At 38.4% G+C, this 26,232-nt stretch overlaps 3 protein-coding genes and 1 non-coding gene across 5 annotated transcripts; 2 read left to right on the forward strand and 2 right to left on the reverse strand.

Annotated features, from left to right (window-relative positions):
* The first annotated feature begins 255 nt into the window (after positions 1-255).
* On the forward strand, positions 256-3,317 carry LOC113328233 (ubiquitin carboxyl-terminal hydrolase 13-like). Of its 2 annotated transcripts, none has more exons than XM_026575335.1 (3): positions 256-441; positions 853-1,072; positions 1,255-3,317. In XM_026575335.1, exons 2-3 carry the CDS (start codon positions 855-857, stop codon positions 3,260-3,262), a joined length of 2,226 nt encoding a protein of 741 aa, XP_026431120.1. In that variant the 5' UTR covers positions 256-441; positions 853-854; the 3' UTR covers positions 3,263-3,317. The 2 variants fall into 2 exon arrangements, with proteins under 2 accessions (XP_026431120.1, XP_026431121.1); XM_026575336.1 differs by having other exon boundaries at positions 891-1,072.
* On the reverse strand, positions 3,312-3,393 carry TRNAS-GCU. The gene has a single exon. It is a non-coding gene; the product is annotated as a tRNA-Ser (tRNA).
* A 38-nt stretch (positions 3,394-3,431) lies between these two features.
* LOC113328234 (G-protein coupled receptor 1-like) lies at positions 3,432-8,682 on the forward strand. The gene is made up of 9 exons (XM_026575337.1): positions 3,432-3,808; positions 5,987-6,018; positions 6,120-6,289; positions 6,399-6,493; positions 6,917-7,018; positions 7,129-7,185; positions 7,294-7,437; positions 7,548-7,618; positions 7,945-8,682. Exons 1-9 carry the CDS (start codon positions 3,626-3,628, stop codon positions 8,048-8,050), a joined length of 960 nt encoding a protein of 319 aa, XP_026431122.1. The 5' UTR covers positions 3,432-3,625; the 3' UTR covers positions 8,051-8,682.
* A 211-nt stretch (positions 8,683-8,893) lies between these two features.
* Positions 8,894-11,719, reverse strand: LOC113327826 (G-type lectin S-receptor-like serine/threonine-protein kinase LECRK4). The gene has a single exon (XM_026574948.1). The coding sequence runs from the start codon at positions 11,492-11,494 to the stop codon at positions 8,966-8,968; it is 2,529 nt and encodes an 842-aa protein (XP_026430733.1). The 5' UTR covers positions 11,495-11,719; the 3' UTR covers positions 8,894-8,965.
* Between the last annotated feature and the right edge of the window lie 14,513 nt (positions 11,720-26,232).

Consider the following 26,232-nt stretch of genomic DNA (forward strand, 5'->3'; position numbering starts at 1 on the left):
ATCGTTTTTATTAGTTCTTCTGGCCCCAAGGTATTTAAATTTGGCCATGTAGCAATTAGGTTTAAACAAACAAATATCAGACGGATCAAACCATTGACTCCCATTTTTGTTGAATCAGATAAGTCATGTCTGACTCAAAACACAAATACATTTAGACGAGTCAGACCAAAAGAAACAAAATGGAAACGAGAAAAAAAAAAGCACAGTGTACTTAGCGGGCACACGCCTTATTGCCTTAACCACTCGGCCAAAGCAACTCCAGCAGTCTAGTGAACTCATTCACTTTCCTCTTTTCACCATGAAAAAATCTCTGTAAAATCCTCCACTCCGACTCCAACTCCCCCACCATCACCACCGCGACCATCATCGTTTGGGGTTAATTCCTTTGTAAAGACTTGGAGAAAATTCTCTTGCAAACTTGTCTTCTACCTTGCAATTTCTGTAAGTATCTCATTCCCAGTTCTTTGTTTTCTTTATTTATTATTATTATTATTATTTTTTTTTGTATTGGGGAAATTATAAACTCCATGGTTGAATTTGTTGATTTTGAGTATGGGAAATTGGGAATTTGTGTTGGGTGATTGGGGATTTTTAGGTGTATTTTTAAAAGAACCTAGGGTTTGGTAGTGAACACATAAATTTTGCAGTTCAATTTGTTGATTTGAGTATGAAAATTGCAAATATATGTTGAGTGATTGGAGGGTTTTAGTTGAATTTTTGAAGAAGCTAGGTTTTGGTGATGAAATTTAGGGGAACACTTAGATTTTGTTGTCGAATTTGTCGATTTAACTCATTTGAGTTTGGAAATTTGATATATGAACTGAGAATAGATACCTGTGATGTTATTTACAGACATGACATCCATTGCTACTCCGTCATTGTCTGATCAGGAGGACGATGATAAGATTTATCAGGAGGATGATGAGATTTCTGTCGAAGAGGAGGATGATGTTGATGACATGTTTGATGAATATCAGGATGGTATAGAGATGTTTGTTGAAGGTCCTCCACCAAAGAAAGTCGCACCAGCAGAAGAAAAGCGTTATGTTGGTCTCAAGAATCAGGGAGCAACATGTTATATGAACTCTCTTATCAGGAGGATGATGAGATTTCTGTCGAAGAGGAGGATGATGTTGATGACATGTTTGATGAATATCAGGATGGTATAGAGATGTTTGTTGAAGGTCCTCCACCAAAGAAAGTCGCACCAGCAGAAGAAAAGCGTTATGTTGGTCTCAAGAATCAGGGAGCAACATGTTATATGAACTCTCTTCTCCAGACTCTATATCATATTCCTTATTTCAGGAAGGCCGTGTACAAAATGCCAACAACTGGGAATGAGTTGGTAGCAGGAGAAAGCATCCCTTTGGCTCTACAGAGTTTGTTTTATAAGCTTCAGTACGGTAAAAATAGCGTCGCCACAAATGAGCTCACAAAATCTTTCGGATGGAATACACATTATTCTTTCATGCAAAGTGATGTGCAGGAATTTAATAGGGTTCTGTGTGAAAAGCTTGAAGATGAAATGAAGGGAACTGTTGTGGAGGGTACGATACAAGAGTTGTTCGAAGGTCACCAAATGAGCTACATTGAATGCATCGATGTTGACTACAAATCTACCAGAAAGGAGTCATTTTATGACCTTCAACTTGATGTAAAAGGCTGTAGGGATGTTTATGCTTCTTTCGACAAGTATGTGGAAGTGGAGCGTCTTGAAGGTGATAACAAGTATCAAACTGATGAACGACATGGTTTACAGGATGCAAAGAAGGGTGTCCTTTTCACTGACTTCCCACCTGTTCTCCAGCTCCAGCTAAAACGGTATGAATACGATTTCGTGCAGGACACTATGGTAAAGATAAATGATCTGTATGAATTTCCGTTGCAACTTGATCTTGACAGGGAAGATGGAAAATACTTGTCTCTAGATGCTGATAGAAGTGTTCGCAATCTTTACACACTTCATAGTGTTTTGGTTCACAGTGGTGTGGGAAACGGTGGGCACTACTATGCTTATACAAGGCCAACACTGTCAGAGCAATGGTTTAAATTCACTGATGAGCGGGTAACAAGAGAATCTATCAGGTGGGCAGTAGAGGAGCTATACGGTGGGGAGGCAAGCAATCCAAATGCATATATGCTCGTGTATATACGTGAAAGTGACAGAGATGAAATTATGTGTAACGTGGATGAGATGGATGTTGCTAAGCACCTGAGGGTTAGGTTTAGGAAAGAACAAAAAGAAAAGGAGGCTGAGGAACTTAAGAAGATGGAAGAAGCAGAGGCTGCTCGAATCAAGCACCTTACTGAACAGTTCAGGAGAGATATCGATTTTGATCTTGCTGATCGCAACAGTGATCAGATTGTGCATTTCCGATCTTTGGAGAAGCCAAATGAAGATGATTTTACCTTAGAGTTGTCAATGGTATTAACATATGATGAAGTCACGGAAAGAGTTGCTCGCGATCTTGGTTTGGATGATCCAACCAAGATCAGACTTACCTCTCTTGACTGTGATTTTCTACGACCTATGCCCCAAGCTATTAGGTACCGAGGTGTTGGTCACTTGTCTGAGATGTTTACTCGCTACAACCGGTCAGCTAAAGTTTTGTATTACGAAGTTTTGGACATCCCTTTACCTGTGTTGCAATGTCTGAAATGTCTAAAGGTGGTATTCTGTCATGCAACAAAAGACGATAAGGTGGTTTATTGTATTAGACTTCCAAAACAAAGTACAGTTGGTGACTTGATTAATGATCTGAAGACAAAGGTAGTAGAGCTGTCTCATCCCGGTGCAGAACTTAGATTGCTGGAAGTTTTCATGCACAGGATTCATATGATTTTTCCGCTTAGTGAGGAGATTGAGAAAATTAATGATCAAGACGGGGGTTTCTTGACTCTACGGGCAGAGGAGATCCTTGAGGAGGAGAAGAACTTGGGTCCTCAGGATCGCTTGCTTCCTGTTTCTCACTTCTCAAAAGAAGAAGCATATTCAAGACGTAGATATTTTGGGGAACCATTTTTCTTGGTCATCCATGAAGGGGAGACTTTAGATGCAGTCAAATTGCGCATACAGAAGAAATTGCAGGTTCCTGATGAGGAGTTCGCTAAGTTGAAGTTCGGAATTTGGTCACTCGTAGATCAATTCGAGTATCTTCGGGACTCGGATATAGTGTCCAGCCATTTATATAGAATAGACTGTGGACCTGGGGCGCTGTACCTTGGCTTGGATCATTCTGATTGTTCCCCAAAAACCACATAGAATCTGGTAGCTGATTTGGGCTTTAAAAAAATAAAAAAATAAAATGAAACGTCGCCTGAGAGATTCGAACTCTCGCGGGGAAACCCCATGTACTTAGCAGGCACACGCCTTAACCACTCGGCCAAAGCGACTGTTGTTGTCTCCACCCACAAACAAAATCTACCCATACTCAAAATCTCTCCCAAATTTACAAAAAGTACCCACCAGAGGAAGTAAATTCATTCACTTTCCTCTTTCCACACTGAAAATCTCTATAAAATCCTCCGCCACCACCACCACTGCAATCCTTCCACCTCCACCACTCTCCCACAAGTATTCAACCAATCAGTCAATCAATCGAAGGAAGAGATTAGATTATCAAAAATGATAGAGATGAAGGCGATTAGTGATGGATTAACTGCAAGTGATCGTCATTTCTTAACATCACTAAACAGTGGCGCATCGAGTTTATCGTTTGCTGGTTCTGGTTTCATTGTTTTGTGTTACTTACTTTTTAAAGATTTGAGGAAATTCTCTTTCAAACTCGTCTTCTACCTTGCTCTCTCTGTAAGTATTTCATTCTATTTTTTTTTTTCTTTTGGATCTTGATAATTGAACTGTTATAGTCTAAGGAATTGGGGAAAATATAGAATACATGGTTGAATTTGGTGATTTGAGTATGGGAATTGAGAATGTGTGCTGAGTAATTGGGGGTTTTAAGGTGAATTTTTGCAGAACCTAGAGTTTGGTAGTGAAGACATAGATTCTAGTGTTGAAATTGTTGATATGGGTATAGAAATTGGAAATGTATGTTGAGTAATTGGGGATTTGTTATTTTAGAGAAACTAGGGTTTGATGGTGAAATTTAGGGGAACATGTAGATTTTGCTGTTGAATTTGTTGGTTTGAGACTTTGAGTATGGGAATTGGGAATGAGTGTTGAGTGATTGGTGGTTTAGGTGAAATGTGAAGAAATTAGGGTTTGGTAGTGAAATTTAGGGGGATATATGGATTCTGTAATTGAATTTGTTGATTTTAGTATGCGAATTGGAAATGTATGTGAAGTGTTTGCGTAAATGGTTGACACCTTATGAGAGGATTTTTTTTTTCAGTGTTAAAACGTAAAACCAGTCATCCTTTTTTTTTGGTAAAACTTAAACCCAATCTACTCCTACTCCTGTGTAACTATGTAAATATGATGAATTCCATCTCTTGGAGGTGGTTGAAATTCTAGGTAGATGGATCTTCTTAGTTCGTCATCGAAGACTGTAGTTTTAACATTGTAGTAATACTACTCAAATTTAGAAATGGAAAGTAATAAACTAGTGTTCGCCATTAATGGTGAGAGATTTCAAATATCGCATATCAATGATCATTCTCTCTTCAGGTACTATCTTTGAGAAGTCTCCATTGTTAGATTTGCTTACAATTGTTTCATGCGGGTTCTCATAAGGAAGCCCCCAAAGTACAGCTTTAGTTGGTATCTCAGTTGGATCCTTGGCTGGTTAGGAATTGTATTTAGCTTGGCCTTTTCTGCTGATAGTATTTGCAGTACAGTCTATAATGGTCTTAAGCTTAAGTATTTCCAATCTAACTAATTTAATGTAATAAAGTACTTTAAGAATCTTGTGTGAGTTTGAATCAATGATTCAACTAGTATTAAAGTCGAGCTGAGTACTGTAGTACTAGTAATGGTATTTCAAGTTATTCATTGTTTTGTATATAGTATCACTTTATCCGTGTGTGACTTGTCCGAAAGGACAGAGTCCATCAGGCACTGCTAAGGGTGCACAAGCTGATCCCAATATATGCCATATCTGAAATTTCTCGCCATTAATGGCGAACATCAGTTTATTGTTTTCCATTTCGGAATCCGAGTATTATTATTATTAATGTTAAAACTACAGGCTTGTTGTTATTTAATGTAGACGTAGCAGAATTTAGACATGATCACTACTGACATCAATTTAATGGAAAACTGAGAAGATCCAACTATCTAGAATTCCAACCACCTCCAATCTAATGTTTGGTGTAATTTGGATGGAAATGGAATTCTAAGTGCTTGGCAAGAGATGGAATTTGTTTGAAGTTTTTCCAAAAAAATAGACTGGTTTTATCTTTTAAGTTTTAACATAGAAAAATATCCTCTCATAGATTTTACTTAATGGAGATTAGTGTTGCACTGCATTAGGGAAATTTTTAGGGGTGAATGAGGGTGTTTAATCTCCCCCCTTATGATCAAGTCAATTGTTAATGTTTGGTGTGGCGGGCATGGATCCTTTGGATTGGTGAATTTGTTGAGTTGAATGCTGTGGTACAAGGGTTAATAGGGTGTGAGTTGGGCTGCTACCTAATGTTGCCAGCAACTCGTAACCTTAGGTAGTGTGGACATGGATGTGCTAATTCACTGGATTGGTGAACCTGTTTAGGTAAATGCTGTGTTATACAAGGGTAAATAGAATGTGGAACGGGCTGCCACCTAATATTGCTAGCAACTAGTAATCTTAGGTAGGGCGAACATGGATTCGCTAATCCACTGGATTGGTGAACTTATTGAGGTGAATGGCATGATACAATGGTGAATAGGATGTGGGACGGCCTGGAGCCTAATGGTGCTACCTAATGTTGCTACAATGGAGAATTCTAGCAATTTCGAATGTGTAGAATCTTTACTTTCATTGTGGAAATCCGAAATTTGGTTCTGTGTAGTTTTCTTTTTCCTGATTAATGTTTGTTTCTGGTGCAGGATATGCTTTGTAGTTTCTTCAGTATAGTAGGGTACGTGTGTTTACTAATTAAATTCAGCATTTCATTTGTTAAGGTTTTGGAGGGCTTTTGTCTCTGAATAGGTTTACTCCTTGTTGTTGTTGTTGATGTAGGGACCCATCAAAGGGATATTTTTGTCATGCACAGGGATATAGTACACATTTTTTCTGTGTGGCGTCTTTCCTATGGACTACAACAATTGCGTTTACTCTACATCGTACAGTTGTTAGACATAAAACTGATGTTGAAGATTTGGAACCTATGTTTCACTTATATGTTTGGGGTATGTTTGCATATCAACGATTCGCTTAACTATTTCTTGGTTCTTTTTTTTTTCTTTTTCTTGGTATCCCTATCTTGTAACTTAACATGCACCCCTATTCCCTTTGCAGGAACTTCACTCGTTTTGACTGTTATACGCTCAATAGGTAATGATCCTTCTCATTTGGGTGTGTGGTGCTGGACACAGACGGGGTTCGCAGGAAAGGCGAGTGAGTCTTTAGCTTCAAAACTCCTTTTAGTTTATGTGCTGAAGAGGTTACTCTTTATTGCACTATGTTGAAGACTTTCTATGGTTAACTTGAAAGTACCAATGCCTTGTAGAATGCTTTGGTGGGTAAAGTACCAATGCCTTGTAGAATGCTTTGGTGGGTATATCTTGTTAAAGGGGGGAATAACTGATATCCCAACCATTCACATGTTGAATGTCCTGTTACTAAGCTAAATAGTTACTCTAGGTAAAAACAAGAATCCTGGAATATAGTCCTGAAATTATTTTAGAACGTCTAATGCCTGTTTGCATGGGCACCTTTTGATTTGCCTATGTTCAAACTTAACATTTCTCGGTTACTTCAGGTTGATTTCACAAAGCGTCCAATTTTTCTTATAATTCTGTAAATTATTTTTGCAGGTGGTTCACTTCTTAACATTTTATGGTCCCCTATGGGGTGCAATTCTGTTTAATGGATTTACATACTTCCAAGTGATACGGATGCTAAACAATGCAGCTCGTGTATGTATTTTCTTGATTCTTTGAGAGAATTTTACATAATAATAAGACATCTAACCTCTTCTGGTGAGGCATTTGTAAACTTAGCTTACACAATATTTGAATCGTTTCAGATGGCAGTTGGCATGTCAGACCGATCACTCCAGTTTGATGCTAGACCAGACATGAAGGTATATGTCTTCATTATTTGTCTTCGATTTTGTTCTTTAGTCTTTGTGCTTGGATTTGTTAATTGTGGTTTGCACATCACTCTGATGCCATACTATTGCAATCTGTAGGCTTTAAACAGGTGGGGTTACTACCCATTGATTCTGATAGGATCGTGGGTGTTTGGCACAATAAACCGGATACATGATTTCATCGAACCAGAGCATAAAATCTTTTGGTTATCAGTTCTCGATGTTGGGACTGCTGCCCTTATGGTTCGTTTTCTTACATCTAATCTACTTTTACCAAGCTATATAAACGTTCTGTAGGCTGTTTCATTAAGAGTCTATTTGTTCGGGTTACTAATCTCTTGTTGTTAATTTAGGGTCTCTTCAACTCAATTGCATATGGGTTTAACGCTTCAGTACGACGAGCGATTCATGAAAGACTCGTTGCGTAAGTCATGATTCTACAATATATTGCACATTGAAATATTAGTTTTTTTTAGAGACCGTTGTTTCAAGGTCACCGTTGTTTCAAGGTCATATTTTATGACCTTTGAATCTTACAACCCACTCAATTTAGAGGAATCTTGCCATGTTGGGAAATTAGGCTGAACATAGTTATGCTACTGTATTTTCCTCGTTGGACAGTTGATTGCTTCAAACCTCCTCATATAAAAATTTTAGTTCAGCATTTGGAGGACCTTCAAGAAAAACAATATGTATCCCTTTGGTTTTCAAGATTAATTGATTATGTTCGCCTTTATTCAATTTAACCAGGTGGTGCCCTGATAGAGTATGGAGATGGTTACCAGCATACATGAAGCCCCGTAGCCAAGCCCAAGAAAGTGAACTAGTCTCGTTAAAAGTTGAAGACCAGCAATAGCCTCTGCCGTAATCCCTTTATTAGACCCACAACACTAGCATTTTCCTTCCCCCACACCTTTTTCTCAGCCTATTAGTTTTTTGAAAGAGGTAGATAAACAGTTGACTAGTTAGCAGTACTTGCAAGACGTGTCTCGGCCTTTAGTAATTTGATATATGTATTCCGCTACCTTCAAAACTTCAGCTCTGTATCCAGAGAGGTAAGCTTCATTGTGCAGTTGAAAATTACTGGCGAGGAAGGGATCTTTCATTTCGCAGAGGTTCAGTATGCACAGCCACTGTCGTTCCGGTATATTCTTTATTGTAGTAGACCCTGATTCTTTAATTTTAAGGGTTTTGTATCTTAGATTGCCTTTTGTGCTGGGGCTTTGACGCACATTGAGAATTTTGAGACAGCTCATGCAGCTGCTGCTCCTTTAAAATGTAGTGCGCTTTTCTCTATTAATGGATCTTTTTAGATTCATCGATCAAAGTATACCTCCACAGTTTGAGTGGCTGGTTTGTCAGAACAGAATTACCTTCTTGCTCACATTTTCTTGTTAATCTGTCTGAAAGAAAAAAACAGTGGTTCCTTCCCCGTGTATTGTTTCATCTGCAACTTTCTGTAAATGGAAGTTAATGTTGGATTTTGAATTTTATGGATGTTTTTTCTTTCCTAGAAGTATGCAGTAATTTTCACTTTGCATGATGGTACAGTGTTCACATTTGGCATTTACAGATCATCTAATCAATTGACTAACGTGGAGGTTATGCACTGATACTGGTAACAGCATTGTTCTTCCATCTGCGGGTTGCGTCTTGCATCGAGGTATTTACTTTCATCTGTAGAATCCCTTTGTTTTTCGTATTTAGCAATTTTATTTCTTAGTTTTATTAAACTTATTATCAAACACAGTTACAACGGGACTTTTACACATTAGACATTATTAGATTTAGCATCATTACTAACATCACCAAGAAAACATGATACCTCTTCGTTGTCGCATTCGCTACTGTTTCCAACTCCAAAGTATTCCTTAAACTGATAAGGACATGGGGGTACAGTAACTTCAATTACCCCTTCTAGCATCTGTGTTACTTTCTTCATTGATGGTCGATTTGACGGTTCATCTTGAATACACCAAATAGCTATCATCACCAACCTCTCGAATCTCCTCATGTCGTTCTGTACTTCCTCATCATTCTCCACCAAATCTTCTAGTTTCCCTTGGCTGTAGCAATTGTATGCCCAATCTGTGAGAATTGCTTTGATCTCTTCTTCTACTAGCTCCTGTAGGACTCCTTTCCTGCAACATATGATCTCTAGTAGCAGAACTCCGAAACTATAAACATCCACTTTCGCTGAGACTGGTGCATTCCTGAACCACTCTGGTGCAACATATCCTCTAGTCCCTCTAATCCCTGTATAAGTTTGAGTCTGATTAGTCATTAAAAGCTTTGCCAATCCAAAGTCTGAAATTCTCGCTGTAAAACTGTCATCCAGTAGTATGTTTTGAGGCTTTATATCACAATGAATGATTTGGGTGCTGCATTCTTCGTGCAAATACACCAACCCTCTTGATATACCTAATGCAATTTGGACTCGTCGATTCCAATCTGGCTTAGAAATCCCGAATAGATGATTTTCCAAACTGCTGTTACTCATGAACTCATAAACTAGAAGTCGGTGTTGCCCCTCGTCGCAGAACCCGAGCAGTCGAACCAGATTCTTGTGATGTGTCTGACCTATTACATTGACTTCAGTTTTAAATTCCTTTTCCCCTTCTCGAAGCACCTTGTCTAACCTCTTCACTGCTATGAACCTTGTTGAATCCATCTCTTCAATAAGTCCTTTGTACACGATGCCGAAAGCGCCCCTTCCTAACTCATCCTTGAACCCATTTGTGGCTTCTTCAAGTTCTTGATAAGTAAATGATCGGAGACTGGATCTTGAAACACTTGAATCTTGTGCTTTTCCTCTCAGTTTCTTTTCCGTGGAGAAGAAGCAGACCAGAAAGGCTAGAGAATTGCCATATAAAGCCCTTGCTAAAAATATGAAGTTGAAAAGTATTGAGCTGCCTAAAAGCAATGACACCACCAGTATTAATGTTGATTGGTCATTCTTTTCGTCTGGTTCTGATAAATTTTCCTTCCTTATTTTGATGAGAGCCACCCCGTTAATACCACTAACTCTCTTCCCATTTGAGAGTGGTAACTTTTTCTTCCAACAGGTCCCATTTCTGAAAATAGCCACATCACAGAGACAATCACTGAGGCATGAAGCCCTGCATTCTTCTATAGGATAATCCACCAACTCTTCATAGTCAGCAGTCGGCCAGTCCACGTTGTCTAAAGCCTCTAACTCAAATGAATCAGGTTTCGTTGTCCACTCATATACCTGACATCCTTGTACGAAATCTGGTCTACAACCTCCGTACGTGTTATTTGGATCTACATATGAAAACTTAGGTGGACAATTACAACGTGCTCTCCTTTCGGGTGTTAGTGTACAGTAGCTGTTATATCCGCAAGCACCAGTCCCTATTATACTACCAACCATCTCGCATATGTCATCGGGAACTGTCCACACTGTGGACCAAACCTGCTCTTCATTTTTACTCCTTGGGTGGGAATACTGAGTGAAAGCTCCATCGAAATCGAGTGTCGCCCTATAATACACATCGCTGATCGGAAGGATTGTCTTATTTGAGAGAAGCACTTTTGTTCCATCCCCTTTGTTAACGTAGATGTAACCTGATTGATTGAAGCCAGCCACATAACCTGCCTTTTGACTATCATTATTGGCAGTGTAACTGAAATAATAGTATGCATCATGATAAGACTCGCTCGAACTCGGATAGGCAGCAACATTGAGTACCAGGTATCCATCTTCATCCAAACGAAATCTGAACCTTCCCTTTGAGTAACTATTTTTAGTTTCTCGCGAATAAACAATGGTATTCGCTTCCAGTTTTTGTGTAGGTAAGATTGTATCTGTAGGATGATTAAAGCTCTCCCATAGATAATCAGCAGAACTCATATTCCCAAGAACGAAATTCCCGTTATCAAGCATGGCTGCATAATCAGCATTACTTCCGGCTGACCATAATTCATTTCTCTGGGGATCGCTCAGGACGAGTTTACCATAATTGTTTAGCTCAACTCTGGATTCTTTTGGGACTTGTATATCTTGGTAATTCTTATCATTTGCAAACCAAACAACGGTTTTATCAGGAATTTTGTCGAACCAGATTGCAAGTAAGAATAGATTGTCTTGAAATGTTGGACGGAAGCCAAATACGAAGTCACCAGATGGTGACGCCCATGAAGCGTTGGCAGCACCAGCTGTTAGAGAGGAACCCGAACTTAAATTTCCGTAGGTTTGAGCATTGGAATCTATCGGCAGAAGTAGGGGAAGAAGAAACAGGGAAAGAGAACTAAGAAAATGAGTAACGGAAGTAGACATACCCTGGCTGTCTCTGTAGTAATCCTCTCAACTCTTGCAGAATATTTTCGTTGGAGGTATAGAAAAGAAAGCTTAGTTAAGTTGGGTTGAATAGTCTTAATGGCTTACTTTGAAGATCTTAAAGAAAATAAGGACATCCTTGACTTCAACAGAGAAAATTTCAACTCGTATTTGTCTTCTAATTAGAAAATGAACCTTTATACACGTTTACTGCACCCACCTAGGTTCAAGTGCAAACTAACAAGTTGTTTGATGGCTAGCATGCTCCGTCCCGCAATGGAAGGAGTTCGAACCTGCCAGAAATAACTCCTCAGAGAGTTAAGATATAGTCGAAGCCCACTGTTCCAAACCATAAAAAACAAAAGAAATAACTCCGGTAGGAGCTAATGCCACCACTGACTTCTGCGGCGTCAATAGTGTATGCATAAGCAGGGCCACGATTACATTTCGTCAACTACTACGAATGTATGATAGATGCACCTTTGTGGTCCTGATATGAAAGGGTGCAGTACTTTGTTGACCTTTCCTGCGTATAGTCCGGCGTCATTTCCAAAAGTAAAATGAAAATAAAAATTTGTGGCTCACAATGGGTCACATATCTCTTAATCACTTGGTGACAGCAGATTGATAATCGGGACCGGCACCGTATGATGTAACACTTCCGGTCTACGATGAAAAGATATTTTTTGTCTGTGCTTGCTACTTGCAGAGAATTTGCTAGGAAATGAAGAGGAGCAATTCGTTGAAATGTTTATTGGGCTCATCTTTCAATTTCGAGTGACATGAAATTTGTGATTAATTTTTTACACAGGTTCTGATAAGCTGTAACAAGAATAGTACATAAAATCCGGGTCAAGGTCAAGGTCTGTCCCTCATTTTCTAAATTATGAATAGTCTAAAATAAAGGTGGTGTATATGTACCGGGGTCAAAGAATGGTCCGAAATTAGGCCTCCGTCGCCAAAATCCCTCTGGCTACACTTACCCCCGTAACCGTTTTACCCTTATCCAGCACGTACACAAATGTTAGGTGTTTTTTTTAGAGACGATTTTTTTTTAAGGTCATGTTTTAAGGCAATCTACTCAATTTAGAGGAATTTTCAGTGTTTTCCTCGATGGACAGTTGATTATGTAGTTGTAAGTTTTCTTACAACTACACTTCTCTTAAACTAAAACCAACTACTAAATGATCATTATGAATTATTATTTGATTAATTGAAGATTGAGAAAGTTTAGGAGATAGATTCAAGTATTACAACAATTCTACTTGAGACCTAAATTCACTTTCTCTCCCTCTTCCTATTTCTTGACCAAGACTTCTCCTAGAATCCTCCCAGGAACAATGACCTCTCTCCTTTATATAGGATTTTACATAGTGGATGACAGATAAGAAACCCATTATTTTCGGGATCACTATGCGACACATTCGCTCATATACAATCGCTCATATTCGCATAGCATACTTCTTCGCATAATTCTTCACACTTTACTCGTGACTTTGATGACATCATCTGATACGTCATCTCAACTTTGATGTGTACGACGCCCTTCGCGTAGTTATTAGCATGTGCGTTATTTAACTCCTACATTTTCCTCTTCTCGTATTGCTAATTCTTCAGAATGAGCGATATGAGAAATTCTCTTATTGTAAATCGCACATGCTTGTCTTTTTTCATTTTACTTTGCCGACAATTTTCCCTATTTCAAGCTCTCCTTATGTACGCGTGTCCTTTTAACCACTAATCTTTTGACACGTCCTTTTTAACCGTATGTTTTTATCCGTTCATTTCTTCGCATTAATGAGAATAAATCTTGAAAAACGGGTCGCTCTTTCCTATATATTCTCTTCTACCTTATTCCTTTTATTTCTTTCATTCTTCTTCACCTTCTCTGCAAACTTATACTTCTTCATTCCCATTCTTTAATGGCTCCTGCTGGTAAAAAGATGGAGATTGAATTTAACAGATTAAAAGGGACATTAAAAGATGACTTCAATCAGAGGGGTTACAAACTCTCTCTTCCTCCTTTAACTAATTTCGCATCAAAACTTAATCTTGATCTAATCAAATCTGATCAATGGAATAATCAAAAAATTATCGTTGCGTTAGGTCAACTTCAATTTCTACCAATTCCTTTATATAACCCCGAGATTCCCCTCTTCTATAGAATTCTTGCTGATGAAATATTTGCACGAGAAATATTTCAATTGAGTGATGATGTTATTAGGATACCATTAGAGTATGCTCGTCGCGCAGCTGGTCTTGGAAATTCTTACCCTGATGAAGTGCGAAAAGAGGATCATCGTGATAAAATTATGGATCCTGCTGAGTATACTCTGGATAATTTCTTTAGGAACTATTACGTTGTTGTTGTGAAAAGTAACGTGACTAAATGGCTTGTTCGCATAAGGAGAGTAGATGGTATCGCTGAAGACGAGAAAATTATGCGAGATGATGATTGGAATTCAAACTCTAATCGTGCTGCTCGCAGATCCAACGATTCTAGTTGGCTTAATTGCCCTGTTATCTTAGAAGGTTCCTTTGTATCTGGTAAAGCTGCGGATGGTTCTGACAATCCTCTACCCGAAGATTTCCCTCTTTACCAACCTTGGGAATTTAAACTACTTGCGAATGAGGAAAAGAAAGTAGCGGCATGTGATCCTCTTGATCCAATTTGTAAATTCTCATAGATTTCCTTTTTATCTTTTATTTCTTCTCTTTCGCAGGATGCCAAAAAGGTCAGTATTTCGCGCAAGGTATCAACTTCGCAAAATAAGGAAGTAAGAAAAACACTTTCTATTTTTAACAATATTGTTGCCTCTGTTTCTTATCTTGATTATTCACGTAGGTGAATCCTTTGAATGACAAAACTTTAGGCAAAGGCAAGAACACTCTTAAGAAACCCACGTCAAAATATGTATCTAAGAAAATTTCGTCAAAAGATGATGTCTCTAGGAAGCATGCGAGATATGATTCTTCTTCAAGTTCAAAATCTTCAGATAGAAATACTTTTGTTTCTGAAGAAGAGGTATCGATTGATTCGTATCGGAAGAAGTTGTCTGATCTTTTTTCTTGAGATGCTTTTGCTACTCTTGAGGATGATGAAACAGAACGTGCCTTCAAGATGGTCTCAAGGATCTGTACTTCTCCTGATTTGGGGGACCGATCTCTTCGTGGAGCTGCCTCTGCGATAAACCTAGATTTTCAATTTTGGATGAATGGTTTGGTAATATTCTGCAACATTTGTCTTTTATCTTATCCTTATTATTTCTTCTCTTTCTTATAATGCTTCTTTTATATTTCACAGAGTGCACGCATATCTTATGCGATTTCTTTAGATAATGAAAGAAAGCTTCGCAAGTTGCAAGATGATAATACCACACTGAAACATGAGAAGTCTATTCTTTCGGATGCGAATGCGAATCTTACAGGCGAACATACAAACTTAGAAATGAGAATTTAACTAATTCTCAATTGGTTCTCCAAGCTCGAGAAAGAAACAAGGAACTCATTGGTATGCACCTTATATTTCTTCACTCCTTTTCCTTTATGCGATCGTTCGCACTTCTTACTTAATTATCTTCGCATACCTGTATGACCTTTCAGATGAAGCGGCTAAACTTCCCGATGCTGAAATTATTTTAGAACACCTCAACTCCTCTTTAAATAATTATCCTACTCGAGGATTTGAAAACCTCAGCTTAGAAGAGTTAAGATTAAAATATATTACCCTTAGAGAACGCCGTAAAAGTGCATTATCCACTGCCAATAATTTTAAACGACGTTTTTATGAGGAGAGAGAAGCAGTTCAAGTATTGGAGGCGAAGAAGAAAAAACTTATTATTGAAAAATATGAAATCGCTCTTAGGGGTGCGAAGGCACTAGAACAATATCAAGAATCTATTATTGAAGTTAAAATAGAACGTGATTCAGCTTTTCGTGAGAGGGACACTCTTATTGAGGAAAAAAACTTAATTCGATCTCAACTCCTCATAGAAAGTGACGCTGAGTTTAATTGGGCTGCTAGAGTTCTGAATGATGCTAGAAATAATTTAGGTGTAAATGTTAGCCTTCACACTGAGCATTCTACATTGGTCGCAGACGTTATTTCCAATTATGAAGGTCATTTGTTGTTCTTTGATCTTCATTCCTATTCTTTAAGAATAATTGTCTGTTATTTTAACTCTTTTGTTGATGCTTCGCAGAGAAAGAAAATGAGTATCAAAAGAAAGCTGCAGAGCTAGAAACTCGATTTGCTGCTAAAGAAGAATAATCACCCACTCGTAATTCAAAGTATCAACAATTGAAGGAAAATTGGTTTAACTTGGTCCAAAAAACAGTAACGATGCTAATCGCTCTCGTGAAGTTGCTGTTAAAAGAGTTTGTCTAGAGAATGATATTCCTTTGTCGAAATACAACTTTCCACTGATCCCTGAAAATGTACCAATTCCTGATATCCAAGTTACTGATGGAGAAGAAGATTCTGAAGAAGAAACTGGTGATTCTGAGACTGAGTGAAATGAAGTAGATGAAAATTGATTGCTTGGAAATTCTTGTAAATTCAATTTTCGTCTTTTCAATATAATTCTCTTTTCTTCGCTTCATATTTATGACCTCTTCATATGCATATAAGACTATCAAAATGGGGCAAATAACACTTCCTTTGCATTCCCATTCTTGCCTCTTGTTATTTTTCGTATCTTGATAGACCAAATATAATTGCTATCCTTTATCAAAAACTTCTCTTGGTGCGAGCATATGTGAAACTTTATGAATAATTTCTTTTCTTGTATTATCTATGAGGTCTTATTTTTGCCTATCTATGTAAAGGTCTTATGTTGCCTCTTTTTATGTGCGACGAAATCGCAGGCAGTCTTTACACCATAGTGTATTGACCCATTGATCTCGTCTTATTATTTCCTCTTTGTATTATTTCCTCTCCAGGTTAATTCACATAAATATCACAAGTCTTAATACTCTTATGAGTTACAAGTCTTGTGACATTTACGACTTTTGACACAATTCAGCTCCCTAATGGAGGGTGCCGTCCTTATCTTCCCCCTGATTTCCCCTTGAAGGAAGCTTAACTCTATCGGGTTAAGATTATGGCTCTTTCCATCCAGTTTTTCAATAAACAAAAGAAGAAATACTGCATTCTCATAGATCACAACTGAAGGTTGAAAATTTCACCGGAACCAATAACTTTGGTTTATGGAGAACAGACGTAATGGATGCTCTTGTTCATCTTGACCTAGAACAAGCTCTAGAAGGTCGGCCAGCGGAGATGTCTGACCAGCACGAGACTTCAGCTAAGGATAAATTATGTCTGGGTTCGATTCGTGGGTGTTTAGCAACGTCAGTAAGAGTTAATTATCAGCACGAGACTTCAGCTAAGGATCTCTGGGAAAAGCTAGAGAAGGAGTACCTTGTGAAGAACGTGGCTAATAGGATACATCTTAAGAGAAATTTGTATCGCTATAACATGAAGAAAGGTGCAACTCTAACAGAGAACCTGGATTCATATAATAAACTTGTTGCTGAGTTAGTTAACTATGATGAGAAGATCAACGACGAGGAACAATCTTTGTGTCTGATAAACTCTCTTCCTGAAAGGTATGAACCCGTGATTAAGGCTTTAATGCATGGCCATGATAAGATGACATACGCTGAGGTCACTACAGCATTGCATAGTGAGGATTTCAGGAAGATGGACCGTGAATACCTGTTAAGTGAAGCTAACAGTGACTTGCTTCTTACAAGAGGTCGTTCAACAGACAGGAAAAAGAAGAATGTGATTGTGGCAAAGTGAAAGGGCGTCAAGAGCGCGTCTAGAGAAGGATGAATGTGCATGGTGTCATGACTTTGGCCATTGGGCTAAGGATTGTACCAAGCGTAAAGATATAGAAGGAGATAACAACAAGACTGAGGTGAACATTGCTAAGGAAAGTGATGATTCAGATGTAGCTTCGGATTTCTCACTGACTGTGACACCATCAGCTTGTATCGTAACTGACGGTACATGGGTACTAGATTCTGGTGCTACTTATCACATATGTCCTCATCGGGTCTGGTTCTCAAGATTCGAGAAGTTTGATGGAGAAGTACGTATGAGGAATAATCATACCTGCAGGGTGATCGGGATTGGTAGTGTTCGAATGAAGATGCATGATGGTATGGTTCGGGAACTGAAGGAAGTAAGGTTCGTACCTTCTGTGAAGAAGAATCTTATTTCGCTCGGAACTTTGGAAGCTAAGGGCTACAAGTTAGTCGCTGAAAATGGCATTTTAAAGACAATCTCTGGATCATTGGTAATCATGAAGGCATAAGGCATCATAACTTGTACTACTTAACTGGGAGTACAGTAACAAGAGATGTGTCAATTTCTGAACACATCGAGACTGCAGCGATGGATACCACGAAGTTATGGCATATGCGACTTGCACATCCAGGTGATAAGTCGTTACACTCTTTAATTAGTCAAGATTTATTGAAAGGTGCTATTGCCTGCAAATTAGAGTTTTGTGAACATTGTGTGAAAGGCAATAAAACAAGAACAAGATTTGGCACAGCAATCCACAACACTAGTGGAGTTCTTGATTATGTTCACTCAGATGTTTGGGGTCCCTCCAAGAATGCATCATTGGGAGGGAAACATTGGTTCGTGTCTTTCATTGATGACTATTCTAGGCGTGTATGGGTGTACACCATGAGGCATAAGGATGAAGTCCTAGAAGTCTTTGTGAAGTGGAAAAAGGAAACTGAGACTCAAACTGGAAGAAAGATCAAGGTACTACGTTCGGACAATGGTGGAGAGTGCAAAAGTGGTCCATTCTTGCAAGTATGTCAGGATGAGGGAATACAGAGGCACTTCACAGTTAAGAAGACACCGCAACAAAATGGGGTAGCTGAACGCATGAATCGTACTTTGCTGGAGAAGGTACGATGTATGTTATCTAATGCTGGATTAGGTAAAGCGTTTTGGGATGAGGAAGTTACATATGCATGCTTCCTCATTAATAGGTTTCCATCAGCTGCATTAGAAGGTAAAACTCCGATTGAGAAGTGGTATGGTAAACCAGCTTATGACTATGACTCAATTCATATCTTTGGTTTCCCTGCTTGGTATCATGTTAGTGAAAACAATCTTGATAGCTGTGCTGTTAAATGGATCTTTATGGGTTTGAATAAAGGAGTGAAAGGGTTCAAAATTTGGAATCCAGTAGAGAAGAAGATAGTCATGAGTAGAGATGTTACATTTGATGAAGCGTCTATGGTAAAGTCTTGGGGTTCTCAGCAGGTGGAGAACAGAAGCACCAATACTAGTGAGCCTTTGCAGCAGGTGGAGATTGATGCAACTCCACTAATTCCAGCTAAGTATGTATCTGTTACGACTACTTCCGAAGGCGTGACGTCTACAAGGGAGGTAACTACTAAAGTTCCAAATGATAGTGACGATGTTTATGAAGAGGAACATGAAGCAGTGGAAGATACAGAAGCTACGGTCACTGATACCATAGCAACCATAAAACCGAGAAGATCAATCAGGAAACCTGGTTGGATGAATGATTTTATAGCTTATGCATTACCAGTTGTTGAAGAAGGTATTCCTAATACCTATTTTGAAGCTATACACAGTGTAGAGCATCAAGAATGGGAAGCTTCTATGCAGGATGAGATGGAGTCTCTTTACAAGAATGGCACATAGATTCTTACGAAGATTCCGAACGGTAAGAAGGCCATTGGGTGCAAATGGGTATATGCTAAGAAAGAAGGATCTCAGATGAATCAAGTACGCTACAAGGCAAGGTTAGTTGCAAAAGGTTATGCCCAAAAGGAAGGGATTGACTACAATGAGGTGTTCTCTCCAGTTGTGAAACACTCATCAATCCGAATTTTGTTGGCCTTGGTAGCACAATATGATTTAGACCTAGTTCAGCTAGATGTGAATACGGTGTTCTTACATGGTGATCTAGAAGAGGAGATTTATATGACTCAGCCGAGCGGGTTCAAAGTTGCTGGAAGAGAAGATTGTGTATGCAAGCCGAAGAAATCGTTGTATGGGCTGAAACAGTCTCCAAGACAGTGGTATAAGCGATTTGATCAGTTTATGATTGGCCAGACATACACAAGAAGTCACTATGACCATTGTGTATACTTTAAGAAGCTACGTGATGGGTCTTTCATATATTTTCTCTTGTATGTCGATGATATGCTGATAGCATCGAATAACAAGAAAGAGATAAATAATTTGAAGCAAAAATTGTCAACTGAGTTCGAGATGAAAGATCTGGGAGAAGCTAAGAAGATTCTTGGCATGGAGATTCAACGTGACAGAGAGAAGGGTAAAGTTTGTTTGTCTCAAATGGCATACTTGAAGAAAGTGTTACAGAAATTTGGTATCCGCGAAGGAACTAAATCTGTAAGTACTCCCCTTGGTCCTCATTTTAAGTTGAGTTCTGATATGTCTCTTACTACTAAAGAAGAGCGTGAGTATATGGCCCAAGTCCCATATGCTAGTGTTGTTGGTAGCTTGATGTATGCGATGGTATGTACAAGGCCGGATATTTCACATGCAATAAGTATGATCAGCCGTTATATGCATAATCCTGGTAAAGGACATTGGCAAGCTGTGAAATGGATTTTGAGGTATCTTTATGGTACTTTTGATGTTAGCTTGGAGTTTGTGAAGGAAGATGGGAACAGTCAGCTGTGTGTTGGTTATGTGGATTCTGACTATGCTGGTGATTTGGACAAGAGGCGTTCAACTACAGGGTATGTATTTACCTTGGCTGGAGCACCGGTTAGTTGGAGATCGATATTCCAGTCTACTGTGGCTCTCTCAACTACTGAAGCGGAGTATATGGCAGTGACTGAAGCATTTAAGGAGGCTATATGGTTACAGGGTTTGCTAGATGACTTGGGTGTTGTGCAGGAACAACTTCCTGTGCATTGTGATAGTCTTAGTGCAATTTACCTGGCTAAGAATCAAGTGCATCATGCCAGAACCAAACATATAGATGTTGAATTTCACTTTGTTAGAGAAATTCTGGAAGAAGAAGACATTCTACTTGTGAAGATAGATACCAAAGACAATCCAGCTGATATGTTAACGAAAGTAGTATCTGGGGTCAAGTTTCGCCATTGTTCGAAATTGATCCACATTCTTTCGATTTGGTGAGACCTTTTGGGGTAGAGGTTCTTAGGAACCTGGTGGAGGCCTTCTACCAAGGCCATTGAGTGAACTACGGTCGGTTTGATTCCTTGCAGAGGATACGTAGGCATCTTATGGCGCAATCGACGTTGGAAGACGAAGGAGATTTCGTGTATTGATCATCTCATGCATGAATGCATGATCCGAGGTGGAGAATTGATGGATATAGGTCGGTGGGTTTGAGTTTTAGATAACTCAAACAAAACTTGGTAGGTGGAGTTAATTTGGGATAAACCCAAATTTAGTCGGTCACCAAAAGGATTAGGATTAAGAGTTTGTGATAACTCTTAATTGGTTTACTTGATCCTAAATTCTAGGAACTTCGTAAACAAGTTATGAAACCCTAATCTTATAGGCTAAGTGATGTACCTATATAAATAGCCTAGTAGAGAACCTAGAAAAATACACCAAAAATTATTCTTTCTCTCTTAGGGTTTATATGTTTTCTCCCAAACGATAATATATAAATCTCTTATTTTTCCCGAGGATTCAACCTCGTTAAATTCTCGTCTCTTTTCTTTTCTACTTTGTGTTCTTTGCAATATTTGGAGTACCATTGTGTAGCTGTGCAAATCGCTTTCGCATGGTTTTAGCGCAACAAATCTTTCATGAACTTTCAAAAAAGAGGAAAACGGAGTTTTCATAATTTCAAAAATAAAATAAAAGGGAGGCCAACGGTATTCTTTTTCTTTCAAATTTCAAATTCAAAATTACGGTTACAAAAAACAGGTATGGATCGAAAATGTGAAAAAAAAAAAGATCCGAAATGGTCTACTCAACCCATGTCTGGAGATGGGTGCCCATTAAGGGGTAAATGAGTGTAAATGGGAGTATTTCGAAAAACCCTCTTAAAACGAGTGTGAATTCGTGCACACTCCTTAACGAGTGTATATTTCACATTTCAATCTCTACCCTTGATTTAATTTAGGGAGTTATGTAACGAGGGTCGTGATTCTAAACATGAAGGGTAATGGGGCCATCAGTTAAATAATCAACCGATCAGAAGTTAACGTGAAATATACACTCGTTAGAGGAGTGTGAACAGATTTGGACTCTGTTAAAACAGTTAAAAAAGAGGGGGTACGACACGGTGAAAAAGGAAAAGTATGGCCTGTAGCCAGATGTCGTTTAGCGAACGGTGTACAACAAAGTTACTGTCTAAAAGAAGAGGCGTGGCAAACTTTTAATAGAGTACCGTCAATTTACCCCGCTCATTGGCTAAACAATAGACCAATAGGGTACGGGAAAAGTAAAAAAAGAAAAAGAAAAAAAAAAGAAGAAGAAACCTTCAGATAAAAACATGAAGCAAGGATAAGCCAAATTTTTATTCTCTTTCTGTGTAACTCTCAACTGTCTCTTAAAGGAATAGAACATTCCTGTTATGTCTCTTTCAATTTTTGAATTTCTTTACTAATCTGCTTCTTCTGCTTTTAAAGTTCACCTGTTTTTATTCCTCTTTTGTGTAAGACTCTAGTAAAGGTCTTAAAAACGTTTTCAGTTTTAAGTTACAATCCAAAGTAGCACTTTTTAAGTACTGATGGCCTCATCCTCTTTGGTTCAAACTTTTCAAAGAATGAATAACAACACCTCCCCGGTGGGAAAAGCATCTACAAAAAAAAGGCTTTTCAAAACTCAAATCTGGGAAAGCTTTTACTCCTGAAAACTCTGTCATCGCTAGGATATTTTCAACATCTTCTTTTAACAAAACTAATATTGCAAGGGCTTTAAAATTCAGGTGGGGAAAAAATACTAGTTTTAAGGTAAAGCAAATAGGAGTAAGTGTCTTCATAATCTCTTTTGGGGACAGAGAATTTATGGTGGAAATACTGAAAAATACACCATGGCACTTGTATGGAGATGCATTTCCAATAGCTAAATGGTCCCCAGACTTGATTATCGAAAGAAACACTCTAAAAACTATCGTTGTTTGGGTGAGATTTTTAAACTTGCAACATTTTCATCACAATGAGTACATTATAGCACAAATAGGCACACACTTGGGGTTCGTACGTAGTATTTCCCCAGTTAATCACTTTAATAGTGGAGGATTCAATTTTTCCTGCATCAATAAAAACTAGGAACCAATCTGTGTCTGAAAATAATTTTGAATTAAGTCACATTAATCAATTTGGCTCTTTTGATGTGGGCTCATCATCAATGGCCAATGACACCCTCTCCATAAATGAAAAGATCGAGCAACTCAAAGTTAGAGCTGCAGAAAAAGGGAAGGAGAAAAGTCAGGTATGTCTAAAACCATTTTGCCATCTCTTCATCTTCTACCTTAGTCTGAGAATTCATATTATTATTTGCTTTATATTGCACCTTTACAGTAAACTTTACTTTGCTGCACATTGATACATCATCATCATAAATTAGTTACATATCCTGTTATCTTAGAAAGCTATTTTTCACCTTACTATAAAGATCTTGTATCAGAAGATAACATAGTACTGCTGCTTAGTCTGAGATTGTTAAAACAATGAAGATTTTGGCATGGAACACTCAGGGGTAGGCCTGCACATCGGCCGGTCGGCTCGACTTTTTGGTGCTACCGTGCACCGAGCCGACTAGGTGCCGGTTTTAGAATTTGAAACCGGGGCCGAGCCGACTATTACTCGGTTTGGTTTTAAACCCGAATCGGCTCAGTTCGGTCTCGGTTTTAAACCGTGTCAGAACTGTAACAAGTAACAACTTATGTTCCTGCTATTTTTACCTGTTATCCCCTGCCACAACCATTCATAGTTTCATACATCAATAGCATAATAAAATAACGACATAGACATAATTAACATAAGTTCTTTAAAACCAACTAACATAATTACATAAACTGATAAAAACCAACTTCAAAGTCTGACATAAGTTCAAAGTAAAGTTACTGCAAGTCTGCCAAGTCTGCAAGAGTACTGCAATCATCCAACTACTTAAGTTCTTCAAGATCAAGACCAACTGACCAAGTGACCAACTAACATAACTACTACATATGTACATAATAAGTTAATAACCGAAGGAAAATAGTGTTCAAAGATTCACATAAAGTGTTAAATGTAAACCAACACTTCCATAGACCATAGTTCCTTTCCATCTCAAGTCTGCAACAAGATATGAACTTCAACAACCATTACTTCATTATTCAAGCATCATTGGGATATATGATTAGAACTTTTGCTTAATGGTCATATCTTGAGGGGTGTGCGGCTGTGGAATTTTAGAGGGGTTATCTTGTATCTTTAAACTCCTTGATGAATGTTGTTAGCTTCGGCTATATGATAACATCTAAATAAGATAATGTGTGTTTCTTTCTCTCAGTCATGAAATGTCTCTTACGGAAATTTCATTATGAACCCGTTCTTGCACCTTTGCCGATTTTATTGACAAAAAGGGGGAGAATTGACTAAGTGAGAGTGATACATATCACCATAGTATTATTGTTGAAGTTGTGATACAATTGAACTTTGACACTGTGTAATAATACAATGATCGAGATAGAGTAGATAGACTTTTGAGTGATATATAAGTTCAAGTCTCCATATACCTTTTAGTCGATGAAGATCCACCAGTTCCTTGAGTAGTCCTTCGTCTTATATGATGATCACCATGGAGTTCTTGAGCTCAACTACACTTTCTATCCTAGTCTGAGACTTAGCTATAGTAAACTAGAAATCAAGACTTATAGTTTTGATCACTAACATTGAAAAACATGCTTGAGATAGCAACACATGCAATTTCGACCGAGCAATGCTCTAACAGAGGAGAATGATGTGGTATTTTATAAATATTTCCCTGCGAGTCTGAGAGGTGAAGCTTTGCAACGGTTTGAAGGATTGTCAGTAGAAACTATTCGCTCATTCCACCACTTACAAAACATCTGCTTAGGACAATACATCAACAATATGGTATTGAAAAGGTGTTCATCTTACGCAGAAGAACAAATGAAACCTGCGAGATTTAACCATGCGGTGGAGAAGCATGTGTAGTGAGATGGCTGGAAGAGTAGATGAGAGAAACCTTATTTTATCCTTCATTAATGCACCTTTCGCTACCGATTTGTTATATACGCAGATATTTAGAATAAAAAATAAAATCACCAAGGTAGAGCTACGCGAGTTCCAAGAAGAGTATATAGCTCTTGAAGAAAAGCATAGAGAGATGGATTTCTTTCCAGTTGCGATGACAAACACAAGTGAAGGGAAAGCCAGTTTTCTTCCAAGAATAACAAATGCAGTTTCAAGTACATCTCAAGGAAGCAAAGAAAATAAAGTAGTAGAGGAAGAACAAAATACGGTGGCCATGGGTAGTAGAGATCAAGAGGAGTTTGAACGAGAAAGGCAGCATAATAACCGTGGAGGAAATAATAAGATTCAAAGGCTTGATAATGAACCAGAGGGATATGGAGGGCAGAAACAGTATTACAATCAAGGCCAAGGAAGTAACAAGGTAGTCTGAGAACAAATAAAGATGCCGCATCTAAACACATCAATAGATAAAATTTGGGAAGCGGTAATTTTAATGGAAGATATACTAGAGCCACCAAATGTGAGTAACGAACTACCGCCAGGGAGGAGAAGTAGAGAATTCTGTGCTTATCACCGTTTTCATGGTCACACCACCAACAACTGTAGAAATGTGAAGAAAACTATACTTAGAATGATTGGTCAAGGGAAGTTAAGTCACTTTTTGGTACAACAACCACAGAATCTACCGCGCCCACCATAAGGACAAACACAAGGCTTAGACGAAGGAAAGAGAACATATCACATTGAGGTAATTCCATCATACATTCATTCAAGAGTATAGAAGATTTTTACGATAATGTCCTGAGTCGAGTCTATGCGAGAGATCAAGATGGAAGAGAGATACTCAATTTGTTAAAAGTATCACCATTGAAAGAATGGCAGAAGCAACCCATCTCTTTTAGTGCAGAAGAAGTACCTGGAGGAGGCGAATTACCTGACAGTCCATTAGTGGTTAGGTTGGGTAATAACCCAAATGCAAAAATTGGTGAAGGAGCAAATGATGAAGAAGGCACATGGGCCATAAACATGATACTGATATATCCTGGCAGTTCAGTGGATATATTGTTTTACCACACCTACAAGACAATGGGAAGGAGAGACGATGAACTTATACCGTCAACTTATAAAATTTACGGTTCCAATGGCTCGGCGAATAAACCAAAAGGAGAGATAAAGATGCGAATTTCGCTCAATACCATGGACAATGAGATTGTATTCTGTGTAGTCGATGTGGAATCCCCATATAATGCTTTGATTAGAAGGCCATGGTTACATAATATCCTTGGAGTGGCATCCACCTTTAATCAGTGCATTAAATTCCCTTTTCCAGAAGGTGTGGGAATCATTAGAGGAGATCCAATTGAAGGAAAGAATTTTCATGAGATCGATGTAGACAAATGTGAAGAGCGTGTAAGCAAGCGAAGAGATTGGAGAAAGGAGGTACAAGAAGGTAAAAGAGGAGAGGGACTCATGGTCGATGATATATCTAAAGATGGTAGAGCTAACAAGATCACTAC

Source organism: Papaver somniferum, unplaced genomic scaffold, assembly GCF_003573695.1.
Source record: "Papaver somniferum cultivar HN1 unplaced genomic scaffold, ASM357369v1 unplaced-scaffold_107, whole genome shotgun sequence".
NCBI classification, from domain to species: Eukaryota; Viridiplantae; Streptophyta; class Magnoliopsida; order Ranunculales; family Papaveraceae; genus Papaver; species Papaver somniferum.